We start from the raw sequence: 21,431 nt of genomic DNA on the forward strand, positions 1-21,431 counted from the left end.
AGCATACCATGGAGAAACCTAAAGGTTATATATGACTGCCATTTCAGGAGTGAACAGCAGGGGCATGTTTTTCATCCAAAGGCTAATGGTCATATTAATAGATATATAATATACAGGTCATGGTAGATATTAGTTTTATTCTAATCTTTGCTGCTCAAAGAGTGGAAAGAGAATTGGGTTCACCTCCGAGCCTCATGCCTAAAGAGAATTTAGGGAACATGGTCTCATCTGGAAAAGAGCCATCTTGGGTGGCATGTAATGGTCATGGGAAAAATATTTGACTATTTTTTTTTTTCAGCAGGAATAACTCAAGGAAGATCTAACTAGTTTCCTTAGATATTTGACAAGACATTTTGTGGGAGGGGGAACATCCTTTCTTACTTCAGTTGGCAGAATGGAAACCAGTGGGCAGAAGATAACTTTCAAATAAAGATAGGAAGATATGTAAATTGGTGAGACTTACCCAAGTATAGAACAGCAGCTCCTGGAGGCAAGAAGTCTCCCTCTCTGGGGGCACAGCAGGAGCTTGGCAGCAAATTCCCGACAAGGACGTTGAAGGGGGAATCAAAACTACATTAATTCAGACCCTCCATGAAGCAGACACAAAGATGGGATTAGATGTATGAAAGATTTACCGGAGAAATGAGATGCGAGCTGGAGGAGGCTGGGAGAGCCATCAGATCATAAGAAAGGTCTGATCTCTGTAAAGGAGAGAGGGAAGGAAGGAGGATTGGGTAGGGTAGGAAGCGCTATAGCCTGCTGTGTGGGTTATAAGGTAGTGCTGGAAAGGCCACTCTGGAGTCTTTGAGTGGAAGTGGCCCATCAGAGTAGTCCCATATGTCGCAGGAATGGGTCTGCCATGGCATCCCTGCTGCTCCCAGTCATTGGCTGGGTGCAGCCTGTGGGAATCAGGGCCTCTGTGTGAATATGGTGATGGACTGCAGAGTGCAGGAACTGGGGCCGTTAGTTAATTACTCTTCAAGGATTAGGAACTCTGAGAGGTGCATTTCACAGACACCACAAGGTCTCTAATGGGAACCAGGCATACCTGCCTTCAAGGTCCCAGAGGACACTCTGACTCTGAGCCCTTATCACACTTACTACTCTTTATGGCTTTCCTGGACTAGAAGCATCTTCGGAACAAGTGCTCTGCCTCCTCTCCCCCAGGGGCTGCACGTAGTAGGGACTCATTGAGGGTCCAATGAGTAGTGGAGAAAGCAGCAGCCCCCTTGTGACCCTGTAGCTGTGCTGTGTAATTCCAGGTCTTTGAGGGCAATCTGTTAACTTGAATTGAGGATAGTAAATGTCATTCAGCTGTGGTCCCCAGAGAAACCTTTGTAAAGTGGAGTTCGAGTAAGGAAAAGACCTTCATCACTGCAAAAGTGCCAGGACTAAATGGAGCAGCCCCTGAGCAGAGCACAGATTGAAGCCTCATCCATTACCTGCCTCTTCCCCTAGAAAGACAGCCCTCATTTATTATTTCCAGACTGTTTTCATTTTACTTACACCACATGAAAAAATGTTGAATTGGGAAATAAGTAATATTATTTCCAAACAGAGATTTCTGAATCAACTTTACAGATTTGGAATTATCTTGTTTCCAAAGGTTTGATTTGTTTATCATTTCTTCATTTATACTTGTGAATTCCTTATTGGAAATGCCCTCATTTGGAAAACTGACTATACCTCTGTTGTTGGTCTGTGTTCATGTCTTTTTGAGAGATACCTCCTCTCTTCCTTTTAAAGTATAATAAAATCTAACTTGAAGTATTAGGAAGAGATGTTTGCTAGAATGTTCCTTTCTGTTGTACAGTAATTCTGTACCAACTGGTTCTACTCTCTCATTATCATCTCTTGCCCCAGATTCTCATCTCTGCAATAGCTCAGCCCACAAATGCAAGACTGAGGTTCCTTCGACACCTTCTTCTCAAAAACATTACAGTGTTCCTCCTTTCCTCCTGTCTTTTCCTTTGATTCCTCCAACTGTCTCTTGTTTTGGTCAAGCTTTGCTGCCTCTGAAAGTCCTATGTCCATTCCAGTTCCCGTGCACACATGCTTTCCTCTCCTAAATGCTACCTTCTCTCTCCTCTGTTATCCAAACTCCATTGATTCTGCAAAACCCACAAGAAGTTCTGCAGATCCAGTTCAGCTGATAAAGAAGGGGCAGAGTTCAAACTGAATGCCATTTTTCTCCCTGCTTACCTCTGGAAGATGGCCCTTCCCCTATAATTGAGTGTCTGTTCAGCTGCCCTGTTTCTTCCTCTCTCCACAGCCCCCTCCACCGTTCCCATCATGCACCAAGTCAGTGCCACTATGAGGAGCATCACCTTGTCATGGCCACAGCCGGAGCAGCCCAATGGCATCATCCTGGACTATGAGATCCGGTACTATGAGAAGGTGAGCCAGCTCTTCCTACAAGCTTGCAAGACCCAGGGCTAGCCACTGTTCCATGAATGGTTGCTAGCTGAAGGCACAAAGGAGATAGGCTGCTGAGGGAGGGAGGATTCTGGTAACAGAGGCCAGAAGGTTCCTGGGAGAGTTCTCCAGGTCTGCCCTGGCAAAAGTCTTGTTCAAAGCCCAGGCACTTTCTATGCCAACTAAGGAGAGAAACTTCCAGTCCACCATCCTGCAATCTGGATAGTTCACTGGCTGGGAAGGACCAGTCCCATTCTTCCAGTCATGTGTTTGATATACTGATGCAGATGCCACAAAACTGCCAGGGGTCCCCAGACCTTCAGAGGAGTATGTGGTTTGGTCGATCAGTGTTTTCCAAAGTGTTTGTGTACCTCCAAAATAAGCTTATTTATAAATTATATGCACGTACTACTGCACTAATATATTTGTGGAGGATAAAAAACATGTAAAATGTTTTTTTTTTCAAAAGCCTATTCAAAAGGATGAGATAAAAATTAACAGAAATAGAAATTTATATATTATTTTCTTTGACTACCCTTTAGCAGCTGCTCCTGGGGATGACAGTGGGGTATGTGCTGCCAAGAAAAGGGAAATGGTGCCTGGTGGAACTGGTCCCTGGCCTCCCTCTTAACCAGGGCGAACTGCAGCCTTTGCAAAAATCTTAGGAAAGTATAGTGCCTTCTGTTTTAACCCAACACATTATTTGTAAAAACACACTATTCATTCACTTATTTGTTCAATAAGTATTGTCAACTATTTGACAGGTACTATTCTAGGATATATTAGTGATCAAGCAGACAAAGATTCCTGCGCTTGAGGAACTTACTTTCTAACAGAGGGAAACAGACAATAAACAGTGAACATAACAAATAAGAAAATCATGTAGTGTGTTAGAAAATGAGCAGCATAGAGGAAAAAAAATTTTAAAAAAGGAGCAGGGTAAATGGGATCAGGAGGGTCTGGCTTGGGGAAGAGCTGGTTGAAGAATTAAATAGAGGGGTAGAGATAGGCCTCTTGGAGAAGGTAAGATCTGAGTAAACGTGAAGAAAGTAAGACTGTTGTGAAGCAGTTATCTGGAGGAGGAAAGGGCAACAGCCTATGCAAAGGTCCTGAGGCAGGATCATGACTGGTGATTCAATGAGCAGGAAGGAAACCAGCATGGCTGGAGTGATGCAAGCAAATGGGGAAGTAATAGACAGATGAGAGAGGTTACCAGAGGAGGTCATCATGTTGGGCCTTAAAGACTAGGTCGGGTACAGTGGCTCACACCTGCAATCCCAGTACTTTGGGAGGCTGAGGCAGGCAGATCACTTGAGCTCAGGAGTCCAAGACCAGCCTGACCAACATAGTGAAACCCTATCTCTACTAAAAATACAAAAAATTCGCCAGGAGTGGTGGCAGGCACCTGTAATCCCAGCTACTCGGGAGGCTGAGGCTGGAGAATGACTTGAACCCAGGAGGTGGAGGTTGCAGTGAGCCTAGATCACACCACTGCACTCCAGCGTGGGTGACAGAGCAAGACTCTGTCAAAAAACAAACAAACAAAACAAAACAAAACAAACAAACAAACAAAAAACGCTGGAGCTTTTCCACTGAGTAAGATATGGAGCTACAGCGGGTTGAGGAGCAGAGGAGGGACAAGATCTGACTTACATTTTGGACAGATCATTTAAACTGTTCCACTAAGAACAGGGCCTGGTAGATCTACCATTATTAGCAAGGATGATGGTGGCTTGAATCAGGGTAAAAGCAGAGGGCTGTTGAAATGTAGTTGATTTCTAGATATGTCAGCTAAAGGCAGAGCCAACAGGATTTTCAGCAAGTTGGATTTCTGGCATGGGAAAGTTTTGGCCTGAACCACTAGAACAATGTAGCCGGCACTGACTGAGTAGGGGATCACTGTGGGTAGAGCATATTTGATGTGAGGACAGGAACACAAGTTCAGCTCAGTGTCTAAAATGCTTGTAAAATGGCCAAGCAGAGATGTGGGGTAGGCAGCAAGAGGTGCACATCTGGAGTTCAAGGGAGGGGACTGGGTGAAGATGTCCATCTGGGAGTTGTCAATATGTAGATAAGAAAGTCCTGAGCCTTGGTGAGGTCTTGCAGTGGGTCAGTGGAAATAAGCAGAGGATCAGAAACAGAGACCTGCAGCCCTGCAACAGGGAAGCCGTGCTGAATAGTGGGACATGACTGCACTGGAAGCAGAAGCCCTCATTTCCAGTGCCCTGTGCAGCTAACCAGCCGTGGAGCTGTGGTCCAATGACTTAACCACTCTAGGTCACAGTTTTCACATTTATAGAATGGTAGCAGTTTACCTCCCTGAAAGCGGAGGTCTAGATGGATCACCAATCTAGTCTGTAAGGAGGTATGCCCTTCAGCCATTAGGGCCGAACTTGCAAGCAAGGTGGAGGATTAAGCGGCATTCTATTCTACTTAGAGAATATTGGGTTTTATAAAGAGTTGATTCAGATACTTCAGTGAATTGGAAATAATTTAAACCAGCTGAATTCATAAGCATCTGCTATATCTAATCCGTTTTGGATTTAGGGCTCTTACTTGCTAGATATTTTTTGTCAGTTAATGAAGTAAATGTTGACTTTTTAACATGTTTTGGAACAATGTGTTTGGACTAACTGACCACATGGTCTCATTCTGTCATCAGAGTTGACCTAACAAGGGCCCACCCAGTCCCCCTTCCCACACACATAAGCTTGTAGCTCTATTGAAATAACACCTCATCTCAGAAAAATAGTAATAATTTCTCCCCAGTGTGCACCTATTGTGTGCCAGGGATTTTATAAACATTATCTACTTTCTTCTTCACACGCCAATGTGGTAAATGTTAGTATCATTGCTATGGGTAAAGAAGTTTTTAAAAGGAAAACAAAGAAGTTAATAAAACAAAAGCCTTGTCCAGAGTCCCACAGCTGGGAAGCGAGCCTGGGTCCTTTGCCCTGCAGCAGTTGGTGGTGCTGGGAAGAGGGGAGAATGTATTAGAGACCATTCTCATCTGCCGTGCCCAGAGCAGTCATGTCAGTGGGCAGCCAGGGTAGGGGTCAAAGGCTTAATGACAGGCTGAGCACTGAAGCCACGAGGCTCATGCCTGTGTGCCTTGGCTCCTTCCTCCCAAACCAGCCCAAGCTCCTCCACTGCCTTTCCCCTTACAGCTTTCCCTTGAAAACTGTAATTAACCTCAACTTCTTATACTATAAAAGCAGCTTATTCTCCCATTCAGGCTATCTCCCTGCTCCTTAGTAATTTGTACTAATTATTAACAGACACACATACACAGCAGCCCAGTGCCTGCAGCAGCTTCCACACCTCAGTGAAGCATATTATTGTCCCCACTCCAGAGGAGAGAATGCTTTCCTTGGGAACACAGAAGGTTATTTGCCCAAACATTGGTTACCGTTCGGTATATTACTGTGGAATGCTCCTTCATTTATGGAGTGCGTGGCTACAAAGTCCGTTACATTGCTTTGACTATTCCTAGGATAACCAAAGAAAAAGATGTTAGCCCATGAGGGCCTTTTGAAGCAATGATGATAATTCATCGTATGCTGAGTATCTATTCTGTGCCAGATATACACAGATTTATTAGCTCTGAACCTTAAAGGAAAAAAAAAGTGTATACTTGAAAACACATATAGCCAATTTATAGATGATGGAGCTATGTCATGGAAACGTTAAATGACTTACCCATAACAACACAGGTCATAGCTAGGGAGTCACAGAAACAGAACTTTACACATTTTTATTATACTTCAGTGGTGGAAACTTCTGAGCTTGATAGGAGCATGGATGCAAGCACCCCTGATGCTGAGGATCTCAAAATTAATGTGGCTCCCAAAATAAGAGATTGTATCTTAATAATAAATCCAAATACTTGCGAACAGAATGATCTGCCTATCTGCTCCGTGTGGCCTTGGAATCCTGGTCTTTAGAAGATGTAAACACAGAATTCAGTGCAGTGGGTGTCTTGGATTTGGTCCAAAGAGGCAAACCCCATTATTTCTTCATCTTGTGCCATCTCCTCTCCCCACAAGGAAGGCCCAGCCCCTTCATCTAAACCAGGAGTCAGCAAGCTTTTCCTGTAAAGAACCAGAAAGTAATTAATTTAGGCTTCTGGGCCATATGGTTTTTGCCCCAACTGCTATAGTGGACTCTGCCTTTGTAGCAGGAAAGTAGCCATAGGCAATATGCAAATCGATGGGCGTGGCTGGGTGCCAGTGGAACTTTATCAAAACAGGTAGCTGGTTCATGAGGGCAGTTTTGTAACCCCTGAAAACCTTCCATGGGTCTTCTGCTCCACATAACCCTTGGTTTGCACTTAGGACCCCTTTCAGTTTCACTCTATGAGTAGAATTGATGAGGCTTTTGCTTCCTCCACCAGCTCATTAATAGAGAGCTCAGATGCCATCGAGCTGATGACACTCCCCGAGCCTTTCCCATGTTCATCTCCTTCCCCATTTTAATACATTTCCATTCATCATTCTCTCTTGTTTACTGTCGTGTAGCACTTTTCACTCCTGGTGTCAGCGCTTGTAGGCAAACCATGGGAGGAGCATCTACATCTGCTCTCAGCTGTCTTAATGATTAAGCGTTTATGGTTACTTGCTCTTCATAATAACTGTATAGGTTAGGACTAGCTGGTTTAGGCCTTGGGAATTCCTACCTTTCAAATTTTAGGATCATTTTCTCATAGAGACTCTTTCAGACCTTGGCAATATCTTGTGCTCAATCAATTGGTTCAAATAACTGGACCGAAGTGTACTGTTTATTTATTCATTTAACATTGAGTTGTTGAGCACCCAGGTGGTATGAGCACTGCGCTGCATGTTGGGGTGGGGAAGAAGAAATGAGGGAAACATGGTCTCTGCCCTCAATAGCTGTGTTCTCCATCCTGCATCCTCTGTCTCCGACATAACTTATAATCAGTCATAAGCAACCAATAGAAAAAAAAAAGTAACTTGTGGCTGTTACTGATTTGCCTGAAATTGATTAATGATTTTGTGGGGAACAAGAGCTAATATTCATTTTAATCACTGAACTTCTTCAAGAATGTTTGGACTATAAAGTGATTATGGAGTAATGTTTGGTCCTCACAATCCAAATACCAATGATGTATTAAAATAGTTTTTCAATAACAGCTATCCAGTCACTGCTTCACATTTATCAACCAGCGCCTGGTTTCAGCAGATTCTAGTAAAACCAGAGAATTCAGGCAGCTGCTTGGATTTTGTAGCAATGGAATTTTATTCTTATTTGCAAGGTGACTTGGTGATTTTCATAGTTTCAGATCTCAGATCTGCACTGTGTCAAAATAGAAATGATCAAAGTTCTGGATGACATCCCTTTTATAGTGGACAGCCTTTCTTCTGAATCCCTGATCGGTGGTGGGGAGGATCCCCTTGTGTTTAAATAGATCAAATAGTGGGTGGGCAGCTCCTCTGCAGGCAGTCTCTCCCAGGGCCCAGTAGACATCCCCTTCATTAGAGTGAGAATGGGCCTCTTTGTAACTTTCAACTGTGTGTTTGAGCTGACCTGGGACCTGTGGTCCCTCACAATTGCTTCTGAATCATTTATGGGCATTTCTATGCCACCCACACTTCAGATATGCCAATTACTTGCAGTCTCCTGAACTCCTCCAGGCCTTGCTTCTGTATATTTAATTCTGTTCTCACTCTCCACATCCATCCATGTGGCTAATTTATTTCATCTTTTGTGACTCAACTCAGGTCACCCTTTCCCTGAGTCACTCTGCATCTCCTCTGAAGTCTGGGCTGGATGGTCCCCTGCTGTGCCCCCACATTCCCCTGAACTGCTCTCTGCCAACTCTCTCAGTCAACACTGCTGTCGTCTTCTGTTTATTTATCAGTCTACCCACAGATGTTACATCCCCAGAGGAAAGGGACCATGCCTTTGTACCTGCAGCCCATGTATAGCACCCAGACATAGTAGTGTGTCATAAACGTAACTGGCTGGCCAAATGAAGGAATGAGTGAGTAAATACACATCAGGTCATCTTTGATTTTGCAAAGTAGGCTTTTATATATTTTAAACAATGGGAATTTCTTTTCACTGTACTGTATTCTTTACATATATTTATGTAAAATATATTCTTTATATATTTTAAACAATGGGAATTTCTTATCACTGTACTATATCCTAGCTCAACTCTCTTTCTTCTGTCATTTTACTGAGAATGCAATTTACAATTTGTAAAGCATGCTTCTTGAACCACTGTGCCTAGAACTCATCTCAGTACCCCAGATCTGCACAGAAGACACAGGGACTTGGATCACTCCCTCCTAGTGATCCAAACTCTTCATTTTCACTAGATCCCCATTTTTCTCTAGGATTCATGGTACAGACAAAGACAGGCCCGGGCTTCAAGCTTCTGTTCGTGCATACTTGCAGATAACCCAGAATCTTTGCAAACAAAAGATATGCTCATGTGAAAATGATTAGAGGCCAGGCTGGTATATAAGAAGGTGCTGGGGTGAGGTGTGATTCGGAATGACAGTGGTGTAGAGTCCACAGCCCAGACTGGTGAGAGAAACCTTCCAAGAGAGGAGGCCTTGGGATACATAGGCTTAAGCAATCTGGATGGAGTAGAGGAGCCCTGGAGAGAGACATTTTAGACAAAGAAAACAGCCTAAGCAAATGCCTGCTGGCCAAGATGTGGTCCCCGGATTTAGGGGAATGTGAGCGATTGGAATTGACTTCAGCATGAAGGACCTGTGAATTTATATTTAAGAGTTTTGCCTTTGCATGATGATAGTTTTTAAGAAAAGAAGCGTGGCATTGGGTGGGGTGGATGGGGAACATCAGGAAAGACAAGAGGCTGCAAAAGTCCAGGCACAAATCACGTGTTTAGTAAGATAAGCGGCAAGGAGAAAAAGCCACCTTTAAGGGCACTCATGATGGGCGAGTCATGCTTCTGGAAAACAGAAGAACTCTCTGCACATCAGAGGACCCAAGTGTGCAGATGACAGGGACTATAGTGGTCAGCACAGAAAGTGCTGGAGAGAGTGACAGACAGAAGAATGGGGCTGATCCTGAGTAGGTGGGGGGATGAGGACACAGGGGCCGCTCTCCAGGAACAAGGTACACGCCCGCTCTGAATGCTGGCAGGAAGTAGCTGGGGGATGCACACCCAGACACAGGGCAAGGTAAGGGCAGAAGTAGGTGTGGAGGGCAGTACAGAGTGGCCTCTACCTCTTCAGCAGAGTGGGCACAAAGCCTTTTGCCTGAGCACTTGAAGGAACTGAAGGGAAGTGATGTAGAACAGCCACTTTGGGGAGTGTCTAGGGAGATCCTGAGTCAGGGGAGAAAACAGGACAACTCAGCAGAAGCAAGACAAAGAGAGGCAGCAGGGGGCAGATGGATGTTGCCTAGTTTGCTTCTGCTGAGGTCAGAGACTTGAGGGGATTTTGCAAAGCTGGATGTGCTATGTTATTTCACCTCTGAACTGTGGGGGAGGAGGACTAGAGAATGACTATAAGCTTCCTTGCCAGTCCCCGAGCACTCAGCCATTTCCCTGGGCCTCTTTCTTCAGAATGTGGCCACCTCATAGTCCAGACCTGACCCTGAATCCCTGCATTCCCTTGGCCCAGATCAGACTTCTTGTCCCCATCCAGAGGAATGGCCTGGAGCTGATGACAACTTCTGGCAGATCTGCAGGACCAAGAACTAATGGGGCCTGCGTACTCCAGGGTGGAATGGGCTGGGGGTGTAGCCTTCAGGAATGAGATGGTGACCCTTTCCCTTGCTTTCTTTTAGGAACACAATGAGTTCAACTCCTCCATGGCCAGGAGTCAGACCAACACAGCAAGGATTGATGGGCTGCGGCCTGGCATGGTATATGTGGTACAGGTGCGCGCCCGCACTGTTGCTGGCTACGGCAAGTTCAGTGGCAAGATGTGCTTCCAAACTCTGACGGATGGTAAGGGTCGGGGAGGGCAGTGGCAAAATCACAGGGCAGGCAGTGTGGGAGAAAAAGTAGCCCCAAAGATGCTGCACTAGCCAAAATGCCAATCTCCAACTGGATTCCAGGGGAATTCCCTTCAAATGGTTTGCCTCCCAGTAGGGCCATGTAGATTTTCCTGAAGTCTGGCTCATTTCTCTCCCAACATCTGATTGGATTTGCCTTTGAAGGGTCTCTTGCCATGTGTGAGCTTGCATTTCAGCAATGAGACTCATTCCTGTCTCATGGAGCCAGTGTGCCCTCTTGCCTCTGTATCCAGGGCCAGATGCCTCTGCTGTTTCACCCTCACGCCCACTTCACTCCTCCGTGCTTATGGTCTGAAAGCTGAGCTAATGGCCCAGTTTCATGAGCTGAGGTCTTCAGGGAGGAAATGGAGAGACAAAATGTGGGATGTGGCAGTCTCAGGCACCTGGGATCTCAGAAATTTGAAGCAACTTCACATGTGACCCCCAGTACATCCTGCTCAGATGTCTCCAGAGAGAACAGCCAAGGTGTCCTCAAGGCCAGAAAGTCTATCACCATAAATATACTTCTACCTTTGGGTTTTATTAGTTCCCTATTATCACTATCTGCCCCAGTCCTCTGAGACCACCCCCCTCAATAGTTCTGAAAAATCTGATTTCCCAGTAGCCTCAGCATTGTGCTCAAGTGTATCCATCTGACTGTGCCCACCACTCTCTCTCTTAGCTAGCCATTTACCATAGTTTATGTACTCATTTGTGTATCTGCCTACCTACCTATATTATCTATTTATTATTCACTTATGAGCTGTTTCCTGATAGTTTTCCAAATGTCAGTCTATTCCTGACTCCCCAAATTGAAAGCTTTCAATTTTTTCCTTCATTAATTAAATTATCCATAAAACCATCTGTCCCTATAGAGCATTTTATTTTAAGCCAATGCTCTTAGTCTGGGTGTTTGATAGGGCTTGAGATTTTATCTTGATGCACATTGTATTTTTTAACAATTTTGAAATTCATTGGAAACATTTAAAATCAGGTGGTTTCTTATACAAATCAGGATGTTGATGTTCTGTGAAAAAATTGTAAGAAAAGCAAATGCTCATGGGCACTCTGGAGTGAGGACCTTGCCTTAAAGTTGAGAGGCAGCTGTCTCCATATGTTACCCACCACTTCCCAATATTTCTAACCTGGATGCTTTGATATGAACCATCTGGCCTCTGTAGGATTGGAGTTCGCAACCTATTTTAAGTTTATTTGAGGTGAACTTTCTCTTCTATTTTGAGGATGGTGAGATGGGGTAGAGAGGTAAGCCAGTTAATTCAGGTTAATGAGGCTACTGGTATGAAAAGAACACAGACTGTCTTCTTTTTCCTTAAGGACTCTGTCCCCCACTTTGCACCTCACTTACTGTCTAGATTTATAGGCACTCTGGCATCAGGAGGTACACAGAATTAAAAGCCCAAAACTCAAAATGCTCTGAGTGCTGGTCTCTTGGCAATTCTACTAGACAAATCAAGAAGTAACAAATTTCTCCCAAGAAGGCTATTTCTTTTACATTTGGCAGTTAAGTGTTGCAAACCCAAGAGGGGCTGGAGGTAAGAGTGTTCTGGTAAGTGGCCAAATTCGGGAGTATTTATCTTAACGACTGAGGTTCACACATGGGTACTGATTATGTTCACTGGGAAAGCAGGCCTGTCTGCAGAGCGAAGGTAGTCAAAAGGTTGATTGATGATAGGGTCATTGGGGCAGGGAGGACCTGTGGAATCCCGCCCAGAGTCAATGGCCACACTTTGGGCTGGTGACCTCCACACAGGGCAGACCCACTATGGCCCTGGGCTGCTCTTAGCTACACTGTTCTGATCTTTGACATAGCTGCCTAATTTTTAAAAAATCATTCAAGTTTCATATTACATTATGAAGTTTTTAATTTATAAAGACGTTGTTAAGGAGGCTTCATTGTGGTTCCCTGTGTATTTTTCTATTGCCAAATTTATATTTTAAATGCACATATTACAGAAAGCAAATACACATATTACAGAAAGCTCTCAGCTGAGGGCAACTGAAAATTTACCTTCAGTCTTTAAAATTGACTTCCATCTTTAAAATTCTAGAGAGTGGGAGGCTTCAAGAACCAATATCCTTGTTCTTAGAAATCTTTTTCACCAACATGGTTGAAGGATAGTTCTCAAACACTGGGGAACATTAGAATCGCCTGGACTGTTTGTTAAATATGCAGATACCCTCCTCTTCACCCAGAGGTTCTTATTCAGTAGATCTGAGGAGGGGTCTGGAAATAGGCATGTTTAACAGTCAGGCTCAGGTAATTCTGATAGCTCATAGGGAACCTCACTTTAAGAAGTATTGTCGGCTGGGCATGGTGGCTCACACCTGTAATCCCAGCACTTTGGGAGGCTGAGGCGGGTGGATCACTTAAGGTCAGGAGTTCAATACCAGCCTGGCCAACATGGTGAAACCCCACCTCTACTAAAAATACAAAAAGTAGCCAGGTATGGTGGCGTGTGCCTGTAATTCCAGCTACTCGGGAGGCTGAGACACGAGAATTGCTTAAACTAGGGAGGTGAAGGTTACAGTGAGCCAAGTTTGTGCCACTGTGCTCCAGCCTGGATGACAGAGCAAGACTGTCTAAAAAAAAAAAAAAAAAAAAAAAGAAGTATTGTCATTAGGGTTGCTAGATAAAATATAAGATGGACAGTTAAATTTGAATTTCAGACAAACAAAAATAGTGTTTTAGTGTAAGTATCTCCCAAGCAATATTTCAGGCATACTTATACTAAAACCTTATTCATTGTTTATCAGAAATTCAAATGTGATTGGCAGTCCTACATTCGTATTTGCTATAGCTGGCAACTCTAATTGTAATAGAACATAAATAGCTTGACTTCCATATGCCTAGGTCCTGAACATTAGATAATAGTTCTTTCAAACACCAGTGAAAGCATAACTAGGACAATACTAATACTAGCCAGCTGGGTGAAATGATTTGTATAGATTAAAGAAAAGAGATGTAGTATTTAGGACACCCATGATAGAGCAGACAGGGTGAAATGTGCTTCATATGATTTGGTTTTTCTCAACAGTCTGAGGGTCAGAAAGACTAAATCACGTGTCCAATATCACAAAGCTTACACATAGTAACACCAGGATTTAGGTGAGCTCTGTCTGCCTCTATGACCCATAGGCTTCCCATTCCACTGCATAATTCAGCATGGTTCTAACATTTGGCAGAAGTCTTGATCATTTTCTTCTTGAGTGGGAACTCAGAGTGCTGGGCCATTCATTTCTCAGGCATTTCTTCATCCTCCACAGTGCCTGGGGGTAGTGCTGGCTGACTGCAGATACTCTTTAAATATATGCTCAATGAATCTGTTGACTCTGCGCCGTTTCATAACTTCATGCTTTAGAAGATATTTCAGCAGTGGTTTTCATTTAGATAAGTCCCCTTCATTGGAATGTCCTTAACATGGCTGACAGTTCTTTGAGAGACCTTCCAATTGAGGGAATGTAGATTGGGAGTCATCTCTGCTCCAGGAATGTCATCAGCTGTAGTTCCCAGATTCTGTCACGGCTGTTTTGTTTTCATTGTCCTTTGTTTACGGTTGTTTTTGTTTATTTATAACTTAAAAATTGCTGTTTGTTTTGGTTAGACTTACAGCTCTGACACATAGACACTGTCCTCTACATATATGTGTATTTAGATCATGTGTTTGGTATCGTGCACAGAGTATCAGCTGTATGCAAAGGGCACATGGGAAGGATTCTAATGCCTCTTTCTCACCTAGATGATTACAAGTCAGAGCTGAGGGAGCAGCTGCCCCTGATTGCTGGCTCGGCAGCGGCCGGCGTCGTGTTCGTTGTGTCCTTGGTGGCCATCTCTATCGTCTGTAGCAGGTAGGTCCTCCACTCTCACTTGTTCTCCTTGGGCCCAGAGAGCCCCTCTCCATATGCCCTTTCCCTGGCTGTGTGGATCAGATAGGGTGTGACCATTCACGACCACAATCATCACTCCATCTCAATCCAAGAGCAGCCTAGAATTCTTCAGATATTTATTTAGCTGGGAAAAAAAAAAATTGTATGAGAGCTGGACAAGGCTATGAGTAAACAGTATCCATCCTCAAACCTCATTTTAACGAAGACTTTTAGCCCCCCTTACACACAATGGCTTTTCAGAGTGACAGTTACAAAATTGCCTTTGACCCACTGGAGCATCAAGCCTGTGCACAGCCCATCCTCCAGTTAGAGAGCTCAGGCTCTCAGCAGCCAGCAAGAGGGAGGCAGACTGGCAGGAGAGAAGATGAAGAGGAAGGGGAAACTCTGAGTTCTGCAGAAGAGCTAGCCCTGAAAGCCTTGTGATTTTTTTAATACTGCTGCTACTGCCTTCAGTGGTTAGCCCAGATTCTGCCATGCAAACCCCTGTAGTTGGCTCCCTCCCAAGCAGTTCTGCAATGTAGCTTAAGTGCTGATGGGCATCCTCTTTGCCTCTGCCCTCATCAGCTCTGCCCTCTAAATGGGATCCCACAGCCCCGCTGGGCTTCTGTAACCCTTGACTGGAAAGCAGACCCATCTGCCCACAGGGGTGAGGTGTGATCAGCCAGAGCTCTAACTGCAGCAGGAGGGCTGAAGTGAGAGTTGCCCAGTCCCCAATCCTGGGAGATGTCCCGGGTGAGCCCCATCTGGACTGGGGCCTAGATGGAGGTACCTGGAACAGAGTGGTGGGTGTGTCCTGTGGCTGAGCGAGCACCTCTTTGTATCCGCAGGAAACGGGCTTATAGCAAAGAGGCTGTGTACAGCGATAAGCTCCAGCATTACAGCACAGGCCGAGGTAAGTAGAAAGCAGACACCCAGTGTCTAACCCCCATAGGCCTCTGGGCTAATGCTCAGAGTGCTCTTTATAGCCAGACTGGCTGGTCCCGGTGGCAAGTTCCCTCTCAGCCCCAGTGCCTTGGCCACCTTTCTGCAGGTTCCCAGGGGCAACAGGCTGCCCTCCCATCTACCGTCTACCTGTTGTGGGTACTCACTGGATGCCTGGTGGGTAGATTATTGTCTGTGTTGATAAGCCCATATAGGACACAGAATGCAGGGAAAAGACTGGGTTTAGCGAGTCAATGAATCCTCACATCAGACTCAGTGGGAAAAGATGGAGGGCTCTCTATTAACATCTTCTGCCTTATCTTATCCAATTGAGTGGCTGGGGAATGTGTTAACCAAATTCACAGATAAGCCATAGAACATGAATGTAGGGAATTAAAAAGATAGCAGAGCCCAAGAGGCCAAAGTGCTGGGATATCTCCCAAGTGTTTTCCTTTAAGCAGTATCTTTAAAAGTTTTTCTCACTCATTATCCTCCTCCCCTCTCTTTTATAAACCTATATTTATAATATCTTTATAACTAAAATTTCTTTTCACCAATGTGCAACATAAAGTTCTCTATCAGACTCATTTTCTCATCTGTATAATGACGGCATTGCAGGATCTGAGAAAGGTCTCGCTAGGTCAGTTGGGCCACCTTCCTGCCTCCAGAAAACAGAATTCTCAGATCCTTACAGCAGACACATTCTGTTTCTAAATAACTCCTTTTGAATTCGACAGATGCCCTCAGAAATCTGTCCCAGCACTGTGTGCTATGCTCTGTCGAGGCTTCTTCTGTGAGCCTCGTGTCTCCCCTCATCCCCCTTGTTGCGATGTAAGGCCGGTGCTTCCTGTTCTCTCAGCAATAAGCATGGAAAACAGACCTCCCAGGTACCTACATGCCAAGCCTGCTTCCACATGGGGGTTCTTCTGGGGGCGAACATGGACTCCCAGGCCAAAGTTCTCATGGACCAGACTGCTGCTTCTCCAAGGTTACCCAAGGCGGGAAAGTGATGCCAGGATGTTCACAGAAGCAGCTGCACCATGAAGGAGCTTGTGTTCTAATGCAGCCAGTGCTGACTCGGACTGTACAAAGGGCATTTCGTGGATGTGGCTTTCAATCTAAGATCAAGACCCTGCCAAGGGTTTGCAGAGGCCCAAGCCCCTGGCAGCTGGGCTGCTGCCCAGGGCACTTATTGCTGGAGGGAGCTGTGGGTTCCTCACTGGCTTGAGCACCACTGCTTTCCCACGATATCCCAGGGCGGCCCCCACCATCAGCAGCCCAAATGGGGGGCCCCTCTAGGCCACAGGCACAGCTCCTGCTATATTCAGAGTCCTGCTTATTCCTCTTTCTTTCTCTCCCTGGGCCACCCTAGGCCTCCATTGTCACTGATTTCAGAGGGATCCACCCTACTGTGTTCTCTTTCTTTTCCTATGGCCTGACTGTGTGCCTTGCTGCATAATCTACAGGATGCTTCCATTTATGTTGGCCTGTGCATTAGCCCTTCCAGGCAGGGCCTTACCTTCCTCACCTGGATAACAGGGACTTTGCCTGTACCTGTGATTCTCAAGTGATGGTGTACCCACCAGGGTGCCTCAGTATTTCCTCAAGGGCGACCTTTGTCTCCCTGCTTCCCTGCCTCTGCCTCAGGATCCTGACATTGCTTCCCTGACTCTTGCTCAGGGCTGACTCCTTTTCATCATGAGCCACTGTAAGGTCCATTTCAGATCTGGCATCCTGTGAATGCTGTGGATGAAACATTTAGAGGTGGTCATGTCAGCCTGAAAGCGGAGCCAGGACCATAAAGATACATTAGGTTCAAAAGGAGGACTCTCACTTCGAAGTCTAGAGATAGCCAAAGATGCCTTAGGATGCCTTAGGTGAGAGCTCCCTTTCCAAAAGCGTGCAAGCCAAATCTTGGCTTCACCCCTTGGGTGGGGTACAGAGGGTCTCCAAACATCGAACGGGGTGGAACGTTTTGCCCTTTCAGCTGCTGCAACCTGAGATCTGCCTGTTCTCCTGCTCTCGAGGAGTAGCTATGCCAGGCCATCACATGGTACCCATGTGCACAAAAGTGTGCTTCCAAAATGCTCAACAGCCACCTTTTGGGGGACTCTGTCACCTCTCAGACCAACAGAGGAAGATTTTACTGGTTCCTGAGATCCATAGAAAAACCAGTCCTCAGTCTGCAGTAATAGTGGCCTTGCTGGAACAAGAGAGCACAGCTGAAGGAACATTGTTGGCCAGCTGCATAGTCGCCATTCCTGGGACTCAGGATGGATGTAGGGTTTTTTGTGGGTCTGGGTTCACTCCCTTGGCTTCCTTAGAAGTCTGTCCTCTTTTTAATTTGGTTTGCCTTTTATAAATCTTGTCCTTTCCCTCTATTCATAACTATTCTCTTTTGATCCAACCCTGGGCACCTGACTTCTCTTTGCACCCAAGTTATCTGAACTCAGTCTCTTGCGTTGAATTGCATTTGTGCATTTACTCCTGTGAATATCCATCTCCCTGACTAAAGCTATTACTGTTGGAGAATCATGGTCAAAGGAGTGTAGAGCTGGTGGATGGCTCAGCACACATATAACAGAAGGGGAAATGGAAGGCTCTGATGGAGGGAGGGCCTGGCCAAAGAGGGGGTAGGGGTAGAAGTAATGGGTGAGGGAACTCCCAGCATTGGGAGTTTTATTCTGGTAGCTCTCTTAAACTCATTGAACCTTCACAACCACTCTAAGAGAAATGAACTAATCTAGGAAGGTTAAGTGACTTATCTAGGGCACATGACTAAGTAGCAAAGGCAGACTGCACACCCTCTAAGCCTGGCTGCAGAGCCCATGCTCTTTCCACGGCCTGATTATGAGGAACAGCTCCAGGACTAATCCCAGCTGTCCAAGGTGGTGTTTGGTGGCTCCCCACTCTGAATCCCACTGCAGGAGGCAGAAAGATTGATAATGTCTGATCAGAATGTGTGCACATAATTATACCTGGACCATCCACAGGCATGAACTTCTGGGGGATGCAGACAGCAATTTGGAGCTCTGAGATCTTCCCAACTGGGGAGTAACAGAAAACCAGCAGCTCCCCAGCTTGTTCATTAATGTCTGAGCAAGCCCCTGCCTCTCTTGCCTGCAGGTAGAGCACAGGACACTACAGAGAGGCTGGCAGCCCCTCCCCTCCCAGACCTTCCTTTCAAACTGATGCAAAGGCTGAAGAAGAAATGACAGAAATGTTTGCAAACAGAATACCTTCTCTAGCTAGTTGAGACATGGCAGATCTGGTAAACCTGAGAACATAATGTGGCTTCTAGGGCACTGGTTTATGTTCCTCCTCAGAGCCGGGAGCCCAGTGAACAGGAATGTAAAGAGAATTCAGAATTGAGTGGAAAGAGAATAGCTGGAAAGCAGGCTGGAAGAGAAGATGTGCTGGGTGTTGTGCTGGATGCTCTTCCTCTGAGCCTGTCGTGCATGTTTAAGGGTGGGAGGGTGGGGATGTGGCTTTCCGAGTCCTGGAAGAGGCAGAGAGACAGTTTATTTCGTGGTTTTAGTGGGCCAGTTCTCAGTAGGTGCTGGCTGACTAACAATTGACTGGGTGGGATGATTTAGGCAGTCCAGGTGGCCACCTGGATGATCTAGGTAGGCAAGATAAGTTTGGGAATCTATCTTGAGAAAAGTTCCAGTTGATTCTACATTTGGGAAATGTAGACTCTAAAAGGTATTTACAAGGATTAGATTACTACATACTTCGTAGAGGTTGACACCTCCCTGATTTCTGAGTTGGGTGGAATGTGTGGGGGTAGGGAGAGTGGAAGATGAGAACTTGTTAAGGGGTTTAGGGTTGAGAGCTTTCAGAAAGCGGCCCTGACAGACTCACATCTGTATGCAGGCAACTGCAAATAACATTACAGCACTACTGTTGGTGAACTTTGGGAAAAGCACAAACAAATGGGGTATGTGCCCAAAGACTTTAGATTGACAGACACCCTAGTTTTCACATAGGGTAAGAGGGCAGAGCACAGAGATTACAGAACAGGAGTCTGAACTCGATCCCTGCCAAACATTTGGAGAGACGATTAAGCAGATGGGTTCTGGGCATTTAAACTTGAATTCAGTGATCACTGGGAACCCCCAAAGGTTCATTAAGAAAAAAGTATGAGGGCCTCATCTAAGTTACCAAGGTTATACCTTTAGTAAATTCAAGAGGAATTGCAGATGGAGTGAATTTTTATTTTGGCAAAAATATTTTATGGTCTCCTAAGGGAAAGCATTTTTAAGTGGATACCAAGCTTGTCTTCCTACCAAAAGAAAGTAGGTTAGTGACTCTGTCAGCCAGGAAGGAAGTCCCTTGTGTTATTTTGGTCCTTGTCCTATTCAATCTCTTGTTTGTTTGATTGTTTTTTAAATTCATGACTCAGGTGCAAGCATAGGGAAGCTTATCAAGTGTGTAGGTAACAGTTGGAGAGCATAACTAACACCAGAGAAGATGAATCAAAATTCAGAACTATCCAACAGCTTTGAATGCTAATTTGAAATCTGTAAGACAAAATGTTAGCAGGATAAATCTGGAATCTAGTGTTTAGGTTAAAACAAAAATAAAGCAGTGCAAATAGGAGACCTAACTTGCTGTTTATTTGTGTGAAAAAGATGATTTAGTTGACCACATTCTTAATATCAGTGATATATAGCTGATAAAAATCCAAGCAATGTTACTGATGCAGTATAATACTAATAACCACCAGTATTGCACACTTACTGTGTTAACCACTTTACATATATTAACTAGTTTCATCCTCCTAACAGCCCCATGAGGTTCATTTTGCATATGAAGAAACAAAGCCTCAGAGAGAACAAGTCACCTGTTGAGAGTCTTGGAATTAATGATTTGCAAAACAAGGTTTAAAATTCAGATCTGTCTGACTCTGTGGTCTTGATTAGGGTTCAGATTAGAAAAGGTGATATATAAACAGTATCTTCTGTGTGGGAAGATACTGTGGTAAGAACACATCTAGAGTGATGTTAGTTCTGGGATCCTATTTCAAGAAGGACATTGTCTGCAAAGTGCCTGTCCAGAAGAGAGCAACTTGCTTGTGGAGCAGTGGCAAGTTCTGATCTGCTATCAAAGAGACTTGGAAATGCCATTGTTCAGTGCTGCAGACACCCAGGCAGGGACATGGAAGTCCTCATCCAGTGTAATGGCATTATGGCAAAAGAAAGATGTTGTTGGCTTCATGAGATTAAATGGCACCGTCAAGTGAAATATCAAAGTAGGCCAGATTTATTCATTGTAAGTGCACTGCTTCCTCACTAGAGCTGTCCAGCAAAGAGGCAGTCTGCCTTGCAGGGAGGTGTGAGTTCTCTGTTCCTATTCAAGCAGAGACTAGAGAGCTGTCAGTAAAGGATGCTAGAGAGAAGATTTCTGCTTTAGACAGGATGTTGGATGAAATTACACCCAGAAACATGTCTAGTTCCAAGATTCCACGCCCAGTTTCTGGATTCTGGGTGGTGCCTGTATTTCAGAATTGCAAGGGACACAGCATCCAGCCCAGAAGAAATCACCTCGGGAACCAAAGTACAGGTCAGATGTGTCCCTGGAGGAAGGAGACAGACTAGCAATTTTGGCTCCCTCTTCTGCAGGGTAACCAGAGCATTAGTCACTGAAAAGAGTAAATGAAGACTTATTGGGAGAGGAGGAAAGCCTCCTTGGTACTAAAGGTGGCTGAGTTTACAGTGGGGGCTTATTAAATGGCAAATAAATTTTATGAGCTAGATTCACCCATGTGTCTGCTGTTGGCTCTAAGCCAGAGACTCAAGAAACTATGTGAACTCTTTTGGTCCTGAGATCATCAGCTTTTGCCCTCAGCTTCCCAACAACTCCTCAGTGACCCAGAATCAGTGGGCCTTGCTGGGAAGTACCTGCCTGTCCCGGTCATTGATACCCACAAAGCAGAGAGATGTTAAGCTTTTTTTCTGAAATACTTTCCTCAAGAGGAAGCAGCTGTGGTCTACTTTTCTTCTTTGGGAGATAGATGTTCAGCAATAACTGGTTTTTGGAGCAAATCCCAAAAATGTGGTAAAACCCCCAAACACAACGTGTCAGGAAGGTCCTCCTCCCACCCACTGCTTTTCCAGCCTGCCTTGTCTGCCCTGAGGGTCCTCTCCTGGATTCTTCCTCAAGCACTGGCTGGGCACCCATGATCCCTGCTC

The 21,431-nt window shown here is 45.1% G+C and overlaps 1 protein-coding gene across 1 annotated transcript in view; it reads left to right on the forward strand.

The window, feature by feature from the left end:
* Nucleotides 1-21,431, forward strand: part of EPHB1 (EPH receptor B1) — a 457,899-nt gene that overhangs the window by 350,821 nt on the left and 85,647 nt on the right. Inside the window, exons 6-9 of the mRNA XM_001115263.5 lie at nucleotides 2,273-2,397; nucleotides 10,201-10,363; nucleotides 14,169-14,277; nucleotides 15,144-15,208. Coding sequence (XP_001115263.1) covers nucleotides 2,273-2,397; nucleotides 10,201-10,363; nucleotides 14,169-14,277; nucleotides 15,144-15,208 — 462 coding nt within the window. The remainder of the gene's footprint in view (nucleotides 1-2,272; nucleotides 2,398-10,200; nucleotides 10,364-14,168; nucleotides 14,278-15,143; nucleotides 15,209-21,431) is intronic.

This window comes from Macaca mulatta, chromosome 2 (genome assembly GCF_049350105.2).
Source record: "Macaca mulatta isolate MMU2019108-1 chromosome 2, T2T-MMU8v2.0, whole genome shotgun sequence".
NCBI lineage: Eukaryota > Metazoa > Chordata > Mammalia > Primates > Cercopithecidae > Macaca > Macaca mulatta.